The following is a 13,635-nucleotide window of genomic DNA, read 5'->3' as shown; positions in this document are numbered from 1 at the left end:
GTGAACGATGCAGTTGTGAAGCAAATATGGCTTTCCCCATTGTCTCTGCTTGCAGTGGGAGTGTCTCAAATGGCAATTACATGACCATGCAACCATCATTAACGATATGCCAGTTACCAAGCACCCAAGTTTTGATCACTTGGTTGTGGGAATGGTGTGACAGTTGTAAGTGTGAGGAATGGTTGTAAGTCACTTTCTTCAGTGCTATTGTAACTTTGAACAGTTACTAAGGGGATGATTGTAAGTTGAGAGCTATCTATATTGCTTTGTCTCTCTAGATCTTTTCAAAATATGTATGCTGCAATTTATTCTTATCTGATAGGAAAAGCTAACAAATGTGATTTTGACTACTATCATATTGTTCCTACCAGACATTCATCCAAGATCTCTTCTGCATTAAGCCTAGACAAGACCTCCTGAATATTTTGCTGCAAAACAAATGAAGCCGCAGGTGCAAAAGGCCATCAGTGTGAAAATTAATTGGCCTTTTTACCATTTGATCAATTATAAGATATGCTTACTCCATCTGGAGAATAATAAACACATAATCCCTTAGCCCTTCCTAACTGCTTCCCTCACAACCATCAAATAACATTTGCGTGAATGTGTGTATTTTGTATACAGGTACCCTCCTGAGGGATTATTACCTTGACATAGTGGAAAACTCATAACTCCAAAGATTTGGCAAGCAACCTAATAGGAGTTTCTGTGTTATATCCATATTGGTTAGGTCAAAATAGAAGGGGTAAAGCTAAGAATAATGAAGGATGAGGGCTCCTTGTCAGACAAACGCTTCAAAGTCTCTAAATACCTGGCCAACGCCGGCTTATCAGCTAGTATTAAATAAAGTAATAAAATAGAAAGGCATTGTATCTATAAGCTCAAAACATTCTAACTGGTAAGAATAAATATGGGAGGAAGGATGACATTCTGGTCTCTGTTTCAGATGTTACAAAGCATCTGCTTGTGTTCTAGAAAAGCCTGATATTAAAGTTGTCTTTATTAGGCTTAATAAATTTGGCTAAAAAGTTTGAACCTGAATACAACATTGTGATTTAAGTCCAGCAGGCTTCACTAATTCTAAGGTAGCATTGATCGTGTGCAAAAATAATTTCAAGTATTTTCTTCCCTACCACAGTACTAACAGCATTGAGAAATAAATAGGGTTTCATGTGCAAAATCATATACAGTACAGCTTTAACTGCATAGTCTGTTTTTCTTCCAAAAGAACACTCATCTATTTTTAAAAAAATGCATTCTAGAGGTAGGATAGATGGACGAGGGAAAGAAATGGCAACATAAAAATATAGTAATATTTTAAAAACCTAAATACATATCTGTATGCAACTTTGCAGCCCACATTATGAAAGCACACACCATGTGACTCCAATCTTGTCATACAGCAGCCAACTCCTTCCTATGATCCCTAATCTCTCACTGGCAGTCTCTGCTTCTCTCACCATTTACTATTCAGCTCATGCCCTCAGGCTGCGCAGAATCCAATCATACATCCACTCAGATTGCTTGTTGTATGGACAGGCTGCCTAGAAAGAGAAGCAAGACGAAACATTGCCAGTCCTATCCAACGTGGACGAAGAGAGCTAAGGTTTCTAAGCTGGCCACAGTCATTTGCTCTGCTCTCTCTAACACTACTAATATTATCCTAACACAACAATGCAAGGAGATATGCAACTACAGAGAGAAAAACTGATGTAGCTGAACAAGAGAGAAGAGTAGATTTTTACTGCAGCTGCCAAAAGATCACCATCCAATTTCATGGCCAAGTTCTTGGCTCCAGAAAGAGAACAATCCACTTTGTGTAGGTTGAAAGTATAGCCTATTCTGGTCACCCAAAGGTGCTTTTTCAGGAGGCAAATGGACTTTCTTGTTTTTTTCTTTCAAGACATTTTGCTTCTCATCCAAGGAACTTCTCTGTACTACTGTTAGTAATTGCATAATTGTGCTTTGCTATTATTCTCCATATCCTTGATCTTCCTGGTGATACTATAATATTAACACAATGAATAATAGACTAGACGTTTATACTAAAGATCATCAAGTCCAAGCCTTGCATGGTACTGGATCCAACAGAGTATTTCTGACAGATAACTGTTAAGTCTCAGTCTGAAGATCTCAGTAACAAAGAATTCACTCTTTCATGTGACAACATGTTCTCCTGGCTGACAGCTGATACATCACAAAATCCTCTGTGATGTCTAGCCTGAAACTTCTTTCTTGTAGTTTTAACCTATTGGTTGTGGTTGTATCCTTTGGAGCAGCAGAGAGCAAGTCCACTCTCTCTTCTGTGCGACAATTCTTCAGATATTAGCAGAGGTGGGCTGCTACGGGTTCACCCTGATTCAGGAGAACCCATAGTAAATGTTATGGCCGGTTCAGAGAACCTTCAAATCTCACCCCTGGCTGACCCCACCCATCCCTCACATGGGTAACATGGGTAGCAATCCCATGTTGCAGATAGTAAATGTCTGCTGTGACTCCAGCTATATAAACCTTTGGCCTTCTGTCTCAATCTTACAAATAGTTCCATTCTACAATCTCATTTTCTGGCAGTGCTTGCATGCTCAGAGGCATTTCTCTTCCTTAAGATAGTATTCCAAGGCTAGGGATTCACTAAATATACCAGTTTAAGAACTCTTGTTGTCATTACTTCAGCAAGCCTAAAGTAATTTTGATTTCTCTGCTGCTTTGGGACTTTATAGTGTCTCACTACAGTGTCAATAGATCTGGATAGCATCATGATAACAGAAGAATGTTTTGCTGACAGCTCAGAAACACAGCATGGTGCTAAGTTATTATTAGTTTGACATCCATCTGCTCTTTTCCCCACCCACCCCTTATACAGGGATTCAGATGTCCTAGCAAGCTGTACTGTTTTATTTTAGTGCATTTAATATTTTTAAAATATTAATATTTTACTTAGACCTTAACAAAACTCTGGGCTCAAAGTTTCCATTTCGTCCTAGAAAGGCAATGCTAGCACATTTGTATGTATGCTTCTGTTCTGTTTAAGTTGGGAGAAAAGGGTTGCTCCCTCTGTTAATTAGAATGAAGAATGATGCCAGTCTCTGACAATGACTCTCTGTTTGCATCCCTTGATCTTCACAGTAAATGTTTCAACTGGTTAATCCTAAAAGAAGTCCAAAATGTCATTTGCCATCTGCAGAAATGAAGAAGAAGAAGAAGGAGGAGGAGGAGGAGGAGGAGGAGGAGGAGGAGGAGGAGGAGGAGGAGGAGGAGGAGGAGGAGGAGGCGGCAGAGCACAAGAGAGAATATTAAAGCCCATGGAGCAGCCATTCATCACTGTAATTTCTCTAGGCAAGGGTGTCAAACTGGCGGGCCATGGGCTGGATGTATCACGTGCAGGCCAAGCCCACCTCAGCTCTGCAAAGGCAAAAAACATCACGATACATCATGCTATGTCATGTTGTGATGTGATTGAGTTTGACATCCATGCTCTAGAGGGAAACAGATTTAGGCTAAAGCCATGTACAGCTCTTGAAATAGAATCCGGGAGAACTGACATCCTGACCAAAGGGAGTATCCTGCATGATGTTTCCCAGTTGCTTTCTTGAAATACACATTATTAAGGGAAACCTTAGAAGGAAGCCATAAATTAGCCAGGCCATTATAACAAGCTACAAACTAGAAAATAATCTGATGGACTAACTGCTGATAGTTGTCAATCTTGAATAAAATTCTGGATTCTCATCCGTTGTTTGCAGATGTCAGAATTATACATCTTTTGCCAGTTTGAGCAACTTCTCTACATATGTTAGGAACACAGACAGAAATGGCAGAAGCAGCAAAGAAACTATATTGCGTACCCAAGAAGTTTGCAGAAATAGGTGATTCCTCTTCTAGAAATGTAGTTTCTAGCCAACATATTTTGTGAGAGAGGTCTACTAAACTGTCCACTATGAAAACAATGCTTTGATATTTTTACTCATATAGGGAGCCATTTAGAAATCCATTGTGGCTTCCCAAAGTATTCCTGTCTGCAGTTATTTCCTGCATGGATTGGGGCTTGGAACTGAAGGACATCACAACAGTGAAGCTTTGTCAGAACAAACAGCAGTTGGATATTTGGGGGTTCACTATCTAGTCAAACCTTCCCAGCATAATAGCATCCATAAACATTGGATTTGAAAATACAAAGTCCAGGCTGGCATTATCTTTCAAATGTCAAATTCATTGGACAGCTTTGAACAACTCACTCCTTCTCAGCCTAACCACTGCATGGTCTTTTCTACAATGCTGGATTTTAAGCCCTTGGGAGAAAAATCTATATATATATATATAAATGGCTCTGAGCGTGTGTGTGTGTGTATTCCAGCATAACTCTGGAACGCTTCGAGCAATTTCAACCAAACTTGGTACACAGATGACTTACTCTCTGGAGAAAAATACTATGAGGGTAAGACACCCCTAACACTCCTCAGGGTGTGTGTTCTGTTAAGATACAGCCTGTTGTGCCGTACTGGCTTCTACTGTACAGTGCAGTGGAGTTGCCATGGTAACGGCTTCACAGCACTCCACAAGGGGGCTCCCTCTGATAAGGGGGAAAATTCAACATTAGAAATTACGTTTGGTCTGAACATTTTTTCCCTTGTAAATAAACACTGGCCAACACCAGGTTATCGGCTAGTTGTAAATAAAAATGCTTAAGAAATGGTCCCCCCAAAAATGAACTTACCTCTCTAAGCTTGTCCATCTCATTCTGTAACACTTGCTTAGCCAAATCACTCTCAATGAGCCGTTGGCGCAAGTCTTCATTTTCCTCCTCCAGTTTAATCCGTTTTTTCTCCACTGCTTCGAGTTCATTATGGAGACGTGCAGAGACATCTTTGGCTACCTACAGGCAACAGTCAAGAACAGTGCAAACCTCAGTCCTTGGTTCTGATACACAACATGCAGGCACAAGTTAATCAACAATCTATGCACCAATACAGACTTGGAGGATTTAGATATTTTACATATATTAACAAAAGGCAATCACTAAAACAGGAAACACACAAGTGAGTCATTGTCTGTGAATAATGTGCCAAGGCTTTGTGTGTCTTACCAAAAGGAATATATGAGCTATTCTTACACTAATTTTACAGATCATGTCTGCAATTAGAGAAAATATGGAGGGGGAAATAAAGTTATTTGCACATCCTCCTGGTGTCCCCCCTTCTTCGCAATAAGCAATGTGCCTCTATATTCAATATATGACAATTCTTATGCCCTTCTGCACTGCACTGCTCAAGAAAATTACAGCTTTTGTAGAGTGAACCTTTCACCCACAGTGGTGCATAAACAGTGCCTCTTCTGGTTGCAGGAAAGGGAATAACTGTCATATTTAAAACATGTTTATAAGCTGCATCAGAAGGTTTCAGATACACGTACCAGCAGGTTTTATGAGCAGCTCTTAATATGAATGATAGGGAATCTAGTCGTAAATCCCTATTTCCAGTACATTTAGGCTTTCCCACGTTTATCTCTTCCTATGTCTTACAGTCTACAGATAGAATGGGAATCAAATGGATAGTGCTATTATTTTCTGATGTTTGTTTGACTTTTTTTTTAAAAAAAGAATAAGAATTCATGAAGAACATGAATTAAAAGTTCATATGTCCAAGATAAGCTATTGATTGATTCATAATCATTGACATGAGCAAATGGCCAGGACACAGAGTTTTGCAATTTGGGCACTAAATACTCCAAGTACAAGTACAGTCCTGTTATGAACATAGAATCCAATGACCACATGTAGTAAAATAACTAGAGTTAATTGTTGGATTATTGGCTCGTTGAGGAAATTTTCTCAATGCAGTCACTCTAATGAGAGACAGAGATTCAGGAGAAAAGATGTTAGGACTTTCTTTGTTCTGACTAGGGGCCCATGCAAGGAAGCAGAGAACATAAGGAGGGATTTCATGTTAGGGTTGGACCTAAAATTTAGAAAGCCCTGTAAGAAAGAAACATTAAGGAAAATCTGGCAAGAAACATTTAGTCAAGTATGAGTTTGTATTTCTGTGTAGAGCTGCATGCTGGATCTTGGATTGGGGAGCTTTTTTTGTCTGTTTCTACCCTCTATATCCGTGTTTGCTTACACTACTTACTGATGACTAAGTACCAGATCTCAGCTTTGTATAATTTGTGCCAGCTAAACTATTCTCTCAAATCTCTACCATGCTAGGGCACTCTAACCTTGCCTTAAGAAACAGTTACTTAAATGCCCTAGGACAGGGGTCCCCAACCTTTTGGAGCTCAGGGACCACTAAACTCATAATTTTAAATCCCGCGGACCACTAATATGTTCTGCCTAATGACTAGCTGGTTGGCTGGTGGTCAAGTGACTGGGTGGACGTGGCCAACTTGATGTCACTCACGTCGAGGGGTGCCTCGCAGGCCTCTACTCACCCCTCCCCTCCCAGCCACTCCTCACCCATCCAAACTCCTTAGGGCCCCAATAGGAAGCAGTTGTTGGAACTAAGCAGTCCACATGAGAAAGAATTGGCAAAATAGCTGGATCAGTTCAAATTGGATCCTACCAAGAAGGAGGCTCAGCAGAAGTACCTCACTGAGGACTATGGGCATAGGCTTTCCAAGCAGAGGGAAGACTTGTGAGAGTGCAAGGCCATGTACTGGCGCCTGGAGGCTCATCAGGCTGAGATGGTCAGCCAGTTCCAGGCCATGATGCAGTCCTACTGGAACAAGGCCTTTCAGCTCTTTGCCACCAGCTGCACTTTCCTCCAGCCTTCACCCAAAGCCCCACACCATGAAGAACATAGTAGAGTTAATTCCTTGATCTAAGTATGATAGGATGTCTCAGTAGAGGTCATCCCCTTAATTCTCTAGATATATCTGTTCTAGTCAAGAAACTGAATTAGAACTGGAGAGATCCAAGTTGAAATCCATCATTAGCCAAATTCACTGGGTAACTTTAGATCAGTCTCTTATTTTCAACCCAGCTTATGTTTCTCTCATTGTAGGAGTAAAATAAAAGGACATTTCCCTGCCCTGAACTCTTGGAGAAAAGATGGGATATAAATATAATAAATAAAAATAAGTAATAGATTCCTACACCCACCAAGAAGCAGCACAGAGTGTGTCATCTCTGCTGAATCATATGTTCACAAAGATTTTTGGCATATCCCACATACACTATATTGCCAAAAGTATTTGCTCACCCATCCAAATAATCAGAACCAGGTGTTCCAATCACTTCCATGGCCACAAGTGGATAAAATCAAGTATCTAGGCATGCAGAATGTTTTTACAAACATTTGTGAAAGAATGGGTCGTTCTCAGGAGCTCAGTGAATTCCAGCGTGGAACTGTCATAGGATGCCACCTATGCAACAAATCCAGTCGTGAAATTTCCTTGCTCCTAAATATTCCACAGTCAACTGTCAGCTATATTATAAGAACGTGGAAGTGTTTGGGAATGACAGCAACTCAGCCACGAAGTGGTAGGCCACGTAAACTGACAGAGCGAGGTCAGCGGATGCTGAGGCTCATAGTGCAAAGAGGTCACCAACGTTCTGCAGAGTCAATCGCTACAGACCTCCAAATGTCATGTGGCCTTCAGATTAGCTCAAGAACAGTGCACAGAGAGCTTCATGGAATGGGTTTCCATGGCCAAGCAGCTGCATCCAAGCCATACATCACCAAGTGCAATGCAAAGCGTTAGATGCAGTGGTGTAAAGCCCACCGCCACTGGACTCTAGAGCAGTGGAGACGCATTTTCTGGAGTGACGACTCACGCTTCTCCATCTGGCAATCTGATGGATGAGTCAGGGTTTGGCGGTTGCCAGGAGAACGGTACTTGTCTGACTGCGACCCTATCTGGACCAGGAGGCCCTTTGGATGGTCACTCACGCCCTCGTCACCTCAAGACTGGATTATTGTAACGCGCTCTACATGGGGCTGCCCCTGAAGAGTGTTCGAAGACTTCAGTTAGTCCAGAATGCAGCCGCGTGAGCGATAGTGGGTGTACCTAGGTACACCCACGTTACACCTATCCTCCGCGAGCTGCACTGGCTTCCCATTGGTCTCCGGACACGCTTCAAGGTGCTAGTCGTTACTTTTAAAGCCCTACATGGTATCGGACCTGGCTATCTGAGAGACCGCCTCCTGCCAGTTACCTCCCAGAGACCTATAAGGTCGCACAGACTAGGCCTCTTCCGGATTCCATCTGCCAGTCAATGTTGGCTGGCGACCCCCCGGGGGAGGGCCTTCTCTGTAGCTGCTCTGGCCCTATGGAACGATCTTCCCGTGGAGATCCGGACCCTTACTACACTTCCGGCCTTCCGCAAAGCGACCAAGACTTGGCTGTTCCGGCAGGCCTGGGGCTGTTGAGTTATCCAGCCCCATCCTAAGTTATGAATGTTGTGAAATTTTTAATGTTGTTTTTTATTTCTTGTATGTCCCCCCTCCCTTTTTACCTGTAAGCCGCCCTGAGTCTCTTTGAGAGTGGGCGGCATACAAACTAACTAACTAACTAACTAACTAACTAAATAAATAAACAAACAAACAAACAAACAAACAAACAAACAAACGCTTTGTGCCAAGTGTAAAGTTTGGAGGAGGGTGAATTATGGTGTGGGTTGTTTTTCAGGAGCTGGGCTTGGCCCCTTAGTTCCAGTGAAAGGAACTCTGAGTGCTTCAGCATACCAAGACATTTTGGACAATTCCATGCTCCCAACTTTGTGGGAACAGTTTGGAGCTGGCCCCTTCCTCTTCCAACATAACTGTGCACCAGTGCACAAAGCAAGGTCCATAAAGACATGGATGACAGAGTCTGGTGTGGATGAACTTGACTGGCCTGCACAGAGTCCTGACTTCAACCTGATAGACCACCTTTGGGATGAATTAGAGCGGAGACTGAGAGCCAGGCCTTCTCATCCAACATCAGTTTGTGACCTCACAAATGCGCTTCTGGAAGAATGGTCAAAAATTCCCATAAACACACTCCTAAACCTTGTGGACAGCCTTCCCAGAAGAGTTAAAGCTGTTATAGCTGCAAAGGGTGGACCGACATCATATTGAACCCTATGGATTAGGGATGGGAGGTCACTTACAGTAAGTTCATATGCGAGTAAAGGTAGGTGAGCGAATCCTTTTGGCAATATAGTGTATTGTGTTTTGGCCACTGTGGATAGCTGGTGTTTGAATTCTTCAGCGATAACATAATCACAATGCAGACTTTTTGATAATTAAGGGCATAGATGTTATTGTTTCACTTGGCAGGGAAAGAAAAGACACTCCTCACTGAGAAAGAAGAAATTAACTTCATCCTCTCCACAAAAAATCATTTTGCTGAAAGCAAGAGGCAGAAGGAACAGATGGTAAAATTTCAGAGTTTACTCTGAAGATCCTTAGATCCTGGTCTCAATGAAGAACACTGCCAATAAATCAGGAAACCACTACAGGGAGCCTAGGAAAGAGCTCTTAAGTCACATTGGTTATATCAGCCAAGACGCCAAACGAAGCTGGGATGGTTCCCCCACCCACCATAGCTGCCTTCTGGTCCTCTTGGTTCCCACTCCATGTATCTGTACAACTTCCAAAATTATTTCTGAGTTTGGATTGCCTCTGCTTTATTTTTATCCCTTTCTATGTATCCTTTAGGTCAGGGGTCCCCAACCTTTTGGAGCTCAGGGACCACTAAATTCATAATTTTAAATTCTGCGGATCACTAATATGATCTGCCTAATGACTGGGTGGGTGGGCGTGGCTGTGGTCATGTGACTGGGTGCGTGAAGCCAACTTGATGTCACTCATGTCGAGGGGTGCCTTGCCGGCCTCTACTCATCCCTCCCCTCTGAGCCACTCTTTACCCGCCCAGGTTCCTTAGGGCCCCAATAGGAAACAGTTATTGGAGCTAAGCAGCCCACATGAGAAAGAGGTGGCAAAATAGCTGGCTCAGTTCAAATTGAATCTGACCGAGAAGGAGGCTCAGCAGAAGCACCTCACTGAGGATTATAAGCATAGGCTTTCCAAGTAGAAGGAAGACTTGGGCAAATGCAATTCCAGGTACCGGCGCATGGAGGCTCAGTGGGCTGAGATGGTCAGCCAGTTCCAGGCATGATACTGGAACAAGGCCCTCCAGCTCTTTGCCACCAGCGGCATTTCCCTCCAGCCTTCACCCAAAGCCCCGCACCAGGAGGCTGAAGCAGACCCCAAGTCGGAATTTCTGCCCCCCTCTGACACTATGGGTACACAAAAAGACCCCAGAGGAAGAGACTCTCTGCAGCAACACAAGTAACATTGTACATATCCAGCTCGGGGCCATAGTTTGCGGATCCCTGATTTAGTGCAATATAAAAAACGCAAATAATGTTTCTGCAAACCACCAAAATTTTCTCCCGGACCACCAGTGGTCCGAGGACCACTAGTTGGTGATCGCTGCTTGGTGGAGTGTCTATATTTTTATTCTTTTTCGACTACCAGATTATATCAGATTAAGCATACTTCATTTTAATGCTTATTTACAGAAACATTGAGTAGTTTTCTTCAATACTGGCATAATAAAGTTCAATAACACTTTTTGTTAGGAGTGACAATAATACATTCTTACTGGTAGGATTACAACTGACAAATATTATAGCAATCTTGCCAATTTACCTGATTAACACTAATGAGGGATATTGCATCCACTGCATGGATAATGTATACTGTCCATAATTAGTTGTAATTTTTATTGTTATTTTATTTATGGGTGTTATAACCCAGCAACAACCTGTGTTGCGTTCTAATTGGTTGGTCAAGGCACAGCCTCTGATTGGCTGGCCTCGTGATAGTTGGGCTTGACAGTTGCTTCGGGCTCGAGTATAAATACACTGACAGTTGAAGGGAAATCTTTGAATCGCTTGTCACCTGTGTTATAATAAAGATCTGTCTTGCACATGGCTCCTGCGTGTCAATTCCCTCACAACAACAACCCACACGTTTACAATAATGGGATTCCCAACTCTGGGTCTCTTATAACTAGCTTATTAAAAGGAAAAAATACAACAAATCAAAGAGCAAAGTTCAAAACGCAAAAACAAAACGTGGGGGCTCCATGAGCAACCTGTTCCCAAGGAGCTAAGGAGGAACAAGTTAAACCTTCACCTATGAACCATATACAGGTGGATGCCATATGAAACTTGGGGCGGGGGGCATTCCAGAGAGCAAGAATTGCAATACAGTAGAGACAATTAATTGGTCCCACGAGATGACATTATTTAATTGGTGGGATCCAGAGCACATCCAGTCTGCTGAACCAAACCAGATGGGCAGAAACAACTAGAGACAAGCAGTTCCTCATTTAGCCCTGTAATTTACCATGAAGGACTTTAAAGGCGATAACCAGCACCATGAATTGCAACCAGTAGCCTACTGGCTATTAATGCACAACAGCAGAATTATATGTACGTAATGGAGGGCTTTCTAGAACAGAGGTCCTCAACACCTAGGCCACGGCCCATTCTCAACCGAGCCATGTGAGCAACAGGCTGGCAGGCACCCACATAACTTGACTCACACGAGCAGTGGGCTCGTGCACACGCACATGCGCAGCTCAACTTGCAGTCAAACTGTATGTGCATGTGCACTGGCTTGCTGCTCGCGCAGCCTGGTTCCATCTTCCCCACCTCAGTCAGGCTGCCAAGCCACAAAGGTTGGGGACCACTGAGCTAGATAGCCAGGAGCAAGAGGATTGCATTTCCCAATCTCAGTCTCTCCAAAAGCCATCCACAAACACCATAATGCAGTTTCTATGCTGTGTCCTAGCCTAATCCCTGATTTGCAGTACTCCAAATGATCTGCTCCCTTGTGGAGCCCTGGATGGTTGTTGGGCTACTATTTTCTGCATAACCTTTCCAAAAATAGGAAAATAGTATATTTGGAATATGCATATAGGAGAATATGCACAGAGGTCAGAGAAGGTCTCCGTATTTAAAGTGCAATGTCTTGAATAAGGCCCTCAGATTAAAAGCAAATATCTTCCAGTGAAGACATTAGTGAAGGATTACTGCACCATAACAGGTGGGAAGAAGAAAGGATCCTGCCATGGAAAAAAAGAGTCGGCCATGGCTCTGCAGCTGATAGGGAAGAGGTTGGCCTGTACTTTACCCTCTGCAGTTATTTGTACAAATTCCATAGTCACATCCTGACCATGAGAACCGAAAATTGAGCTAGTAGAGGGGTAAATCAAACCATAACTATTTCCATAGAATCAGCTTAGTATGAAACTCTAGCAACACCAAAGGACGGGGGTTGTTCCACTTATTTCCTGTTTCTTCAAGCAGAACATTTGATCACCGTGAAAGCTGAGACAACCAGAAGGCAGCTGTTACAAGCTGTAGGGAAAGAGAAGTGGGGGAATTGCAGCCTGACAAACATTATCTACCCATGCCCTACTCCAAAAAGAACTATTCCATGGATTGCCCAATATGGGCAAAACAAAAGGTTTTATGGAGAAAACAGCACATTTTAAATTCCAGGTGTTGTTTCCAAATGGAAGATATTCCATCAGTCTTGACTCAAATACTAAAATCTGTGATCACTAATACAAAATTTGATACCTCAACGTTTCTAGCATTTAAAAAAAGACCTCAATTCGATATAATACGAATGAGATTATAATTTGCTTTTATAGCACTTTTAATAGGCATAGAATAAACTAACACATTCATATTTCAAACAGACTTTTCTAATGTTTCTACCTTTAACTCTGACACCCTTAAATCCCTCACATTAAAATTACATTAAACATTAAATATCCATTAATATCCATTAAATAGCTTTAAATACACAAACACATTAAAATAATGCATTATTTAAAGTTATTATAAATTAGAAGCCAGTTTTTTAAAATATTACCACTATGCATTTAAAAATCACTTCAAATCTAGTACTTGTAATTTAAAATGCACGGCAGGCTATCTGAATATAGCAAACTAAATTCTAAACTACATTAAACTTTAATTCTAATGTGGTGATACTATGAACATGCACACACTGTTTACAAAGAACTAGAACTGCAGAAAAGCACATACACACAGGATGAAATAGCACACTGTTCTGATCTATGAATGAATAAAGAACAATGCTGCTAGGACATAAACTATCATTTTCAAACAAAGTGTCCAAGTTGACCCAACACATTAAGCCAGAAGCAAGTAAACTACTTTATGACATAAAGGACCAATTTTGGAGAGACTTTCACAAACACCCTTTTAGCACAAGATACTGTAAGTCAGAAATATCATCTTACATTATAAATAGGAGGTAAAGTTGGGAGATGATGACTTGTCTAAAACTATCTGCCAAGATATCAACAAGCAAGATTAGGGGGCTGGAGTCTAAAACTTATGAAGGATGGTTATGGGAATTGGGACTGTCTAGTATAGACAGAAGGACTAGGGGTGACATGATAGCAGTGTTTTGCAATATTTGAGGGGCTGCCAAAGCACCAGAAGTCAAAACAAGAAACAATGGATGGAAACTAATCAAAGAGAGAAGCAACCTAGAAATAAGGAGAAATTTCCTAATGGTGAGAAACAGTTAACCAGTGCCTACAGAAGCCATGGGTGCTCCATCACTGGAGGCGTTCAAGAACAGTTTGGATAACTGTTTGTCT

General features: G+C 41.9%; 1 protein-coding gene across 2 annotated transcripts in view; it reads right to left on the bottom strand.

The window, feature by feature from the left end:
- Window positions 1-13,635, bottom strand: part of SOGA1 (suppressor of glucose, autophagy associated 1) — a 72,537-nt gene that overhangs the window by 34,598 nt on the left and 24,304 nt on the right. For both annotated transcript variants that reach the window (XM_032218734.1, XM_032218735.1), the window contains exon 3: window positions 4,715-4,873. In XM_032218734.1, the coding sequence (XP_032074625.1) occupies window positions 4,715-4,873 (159 nt within the window). The remainder of the gene's footprint in view (window positions 1-4,714; window positions 4,874-13,635) is intronic.

This window comes from Thamnophis elegans, chromosome 5, assembly GCF_009769535.1.
Source record: "Thamnophis elegans isolate rThaEle1 chromosome 5, rThaEle1.pri, whole genome shotgun sequence".
In the NCBI taxonomy this organism is placed as follows: Eukaryota; Metazoa; Chordata; class Lepidosauria; order Squamata; family Colubridae; genus Thamnophis; species Thamnophis elegans.
Note: the sequence above shows the minus strand (reverse complement) of the source record. Positions and strands in the feature narration are given on the sequence as shown.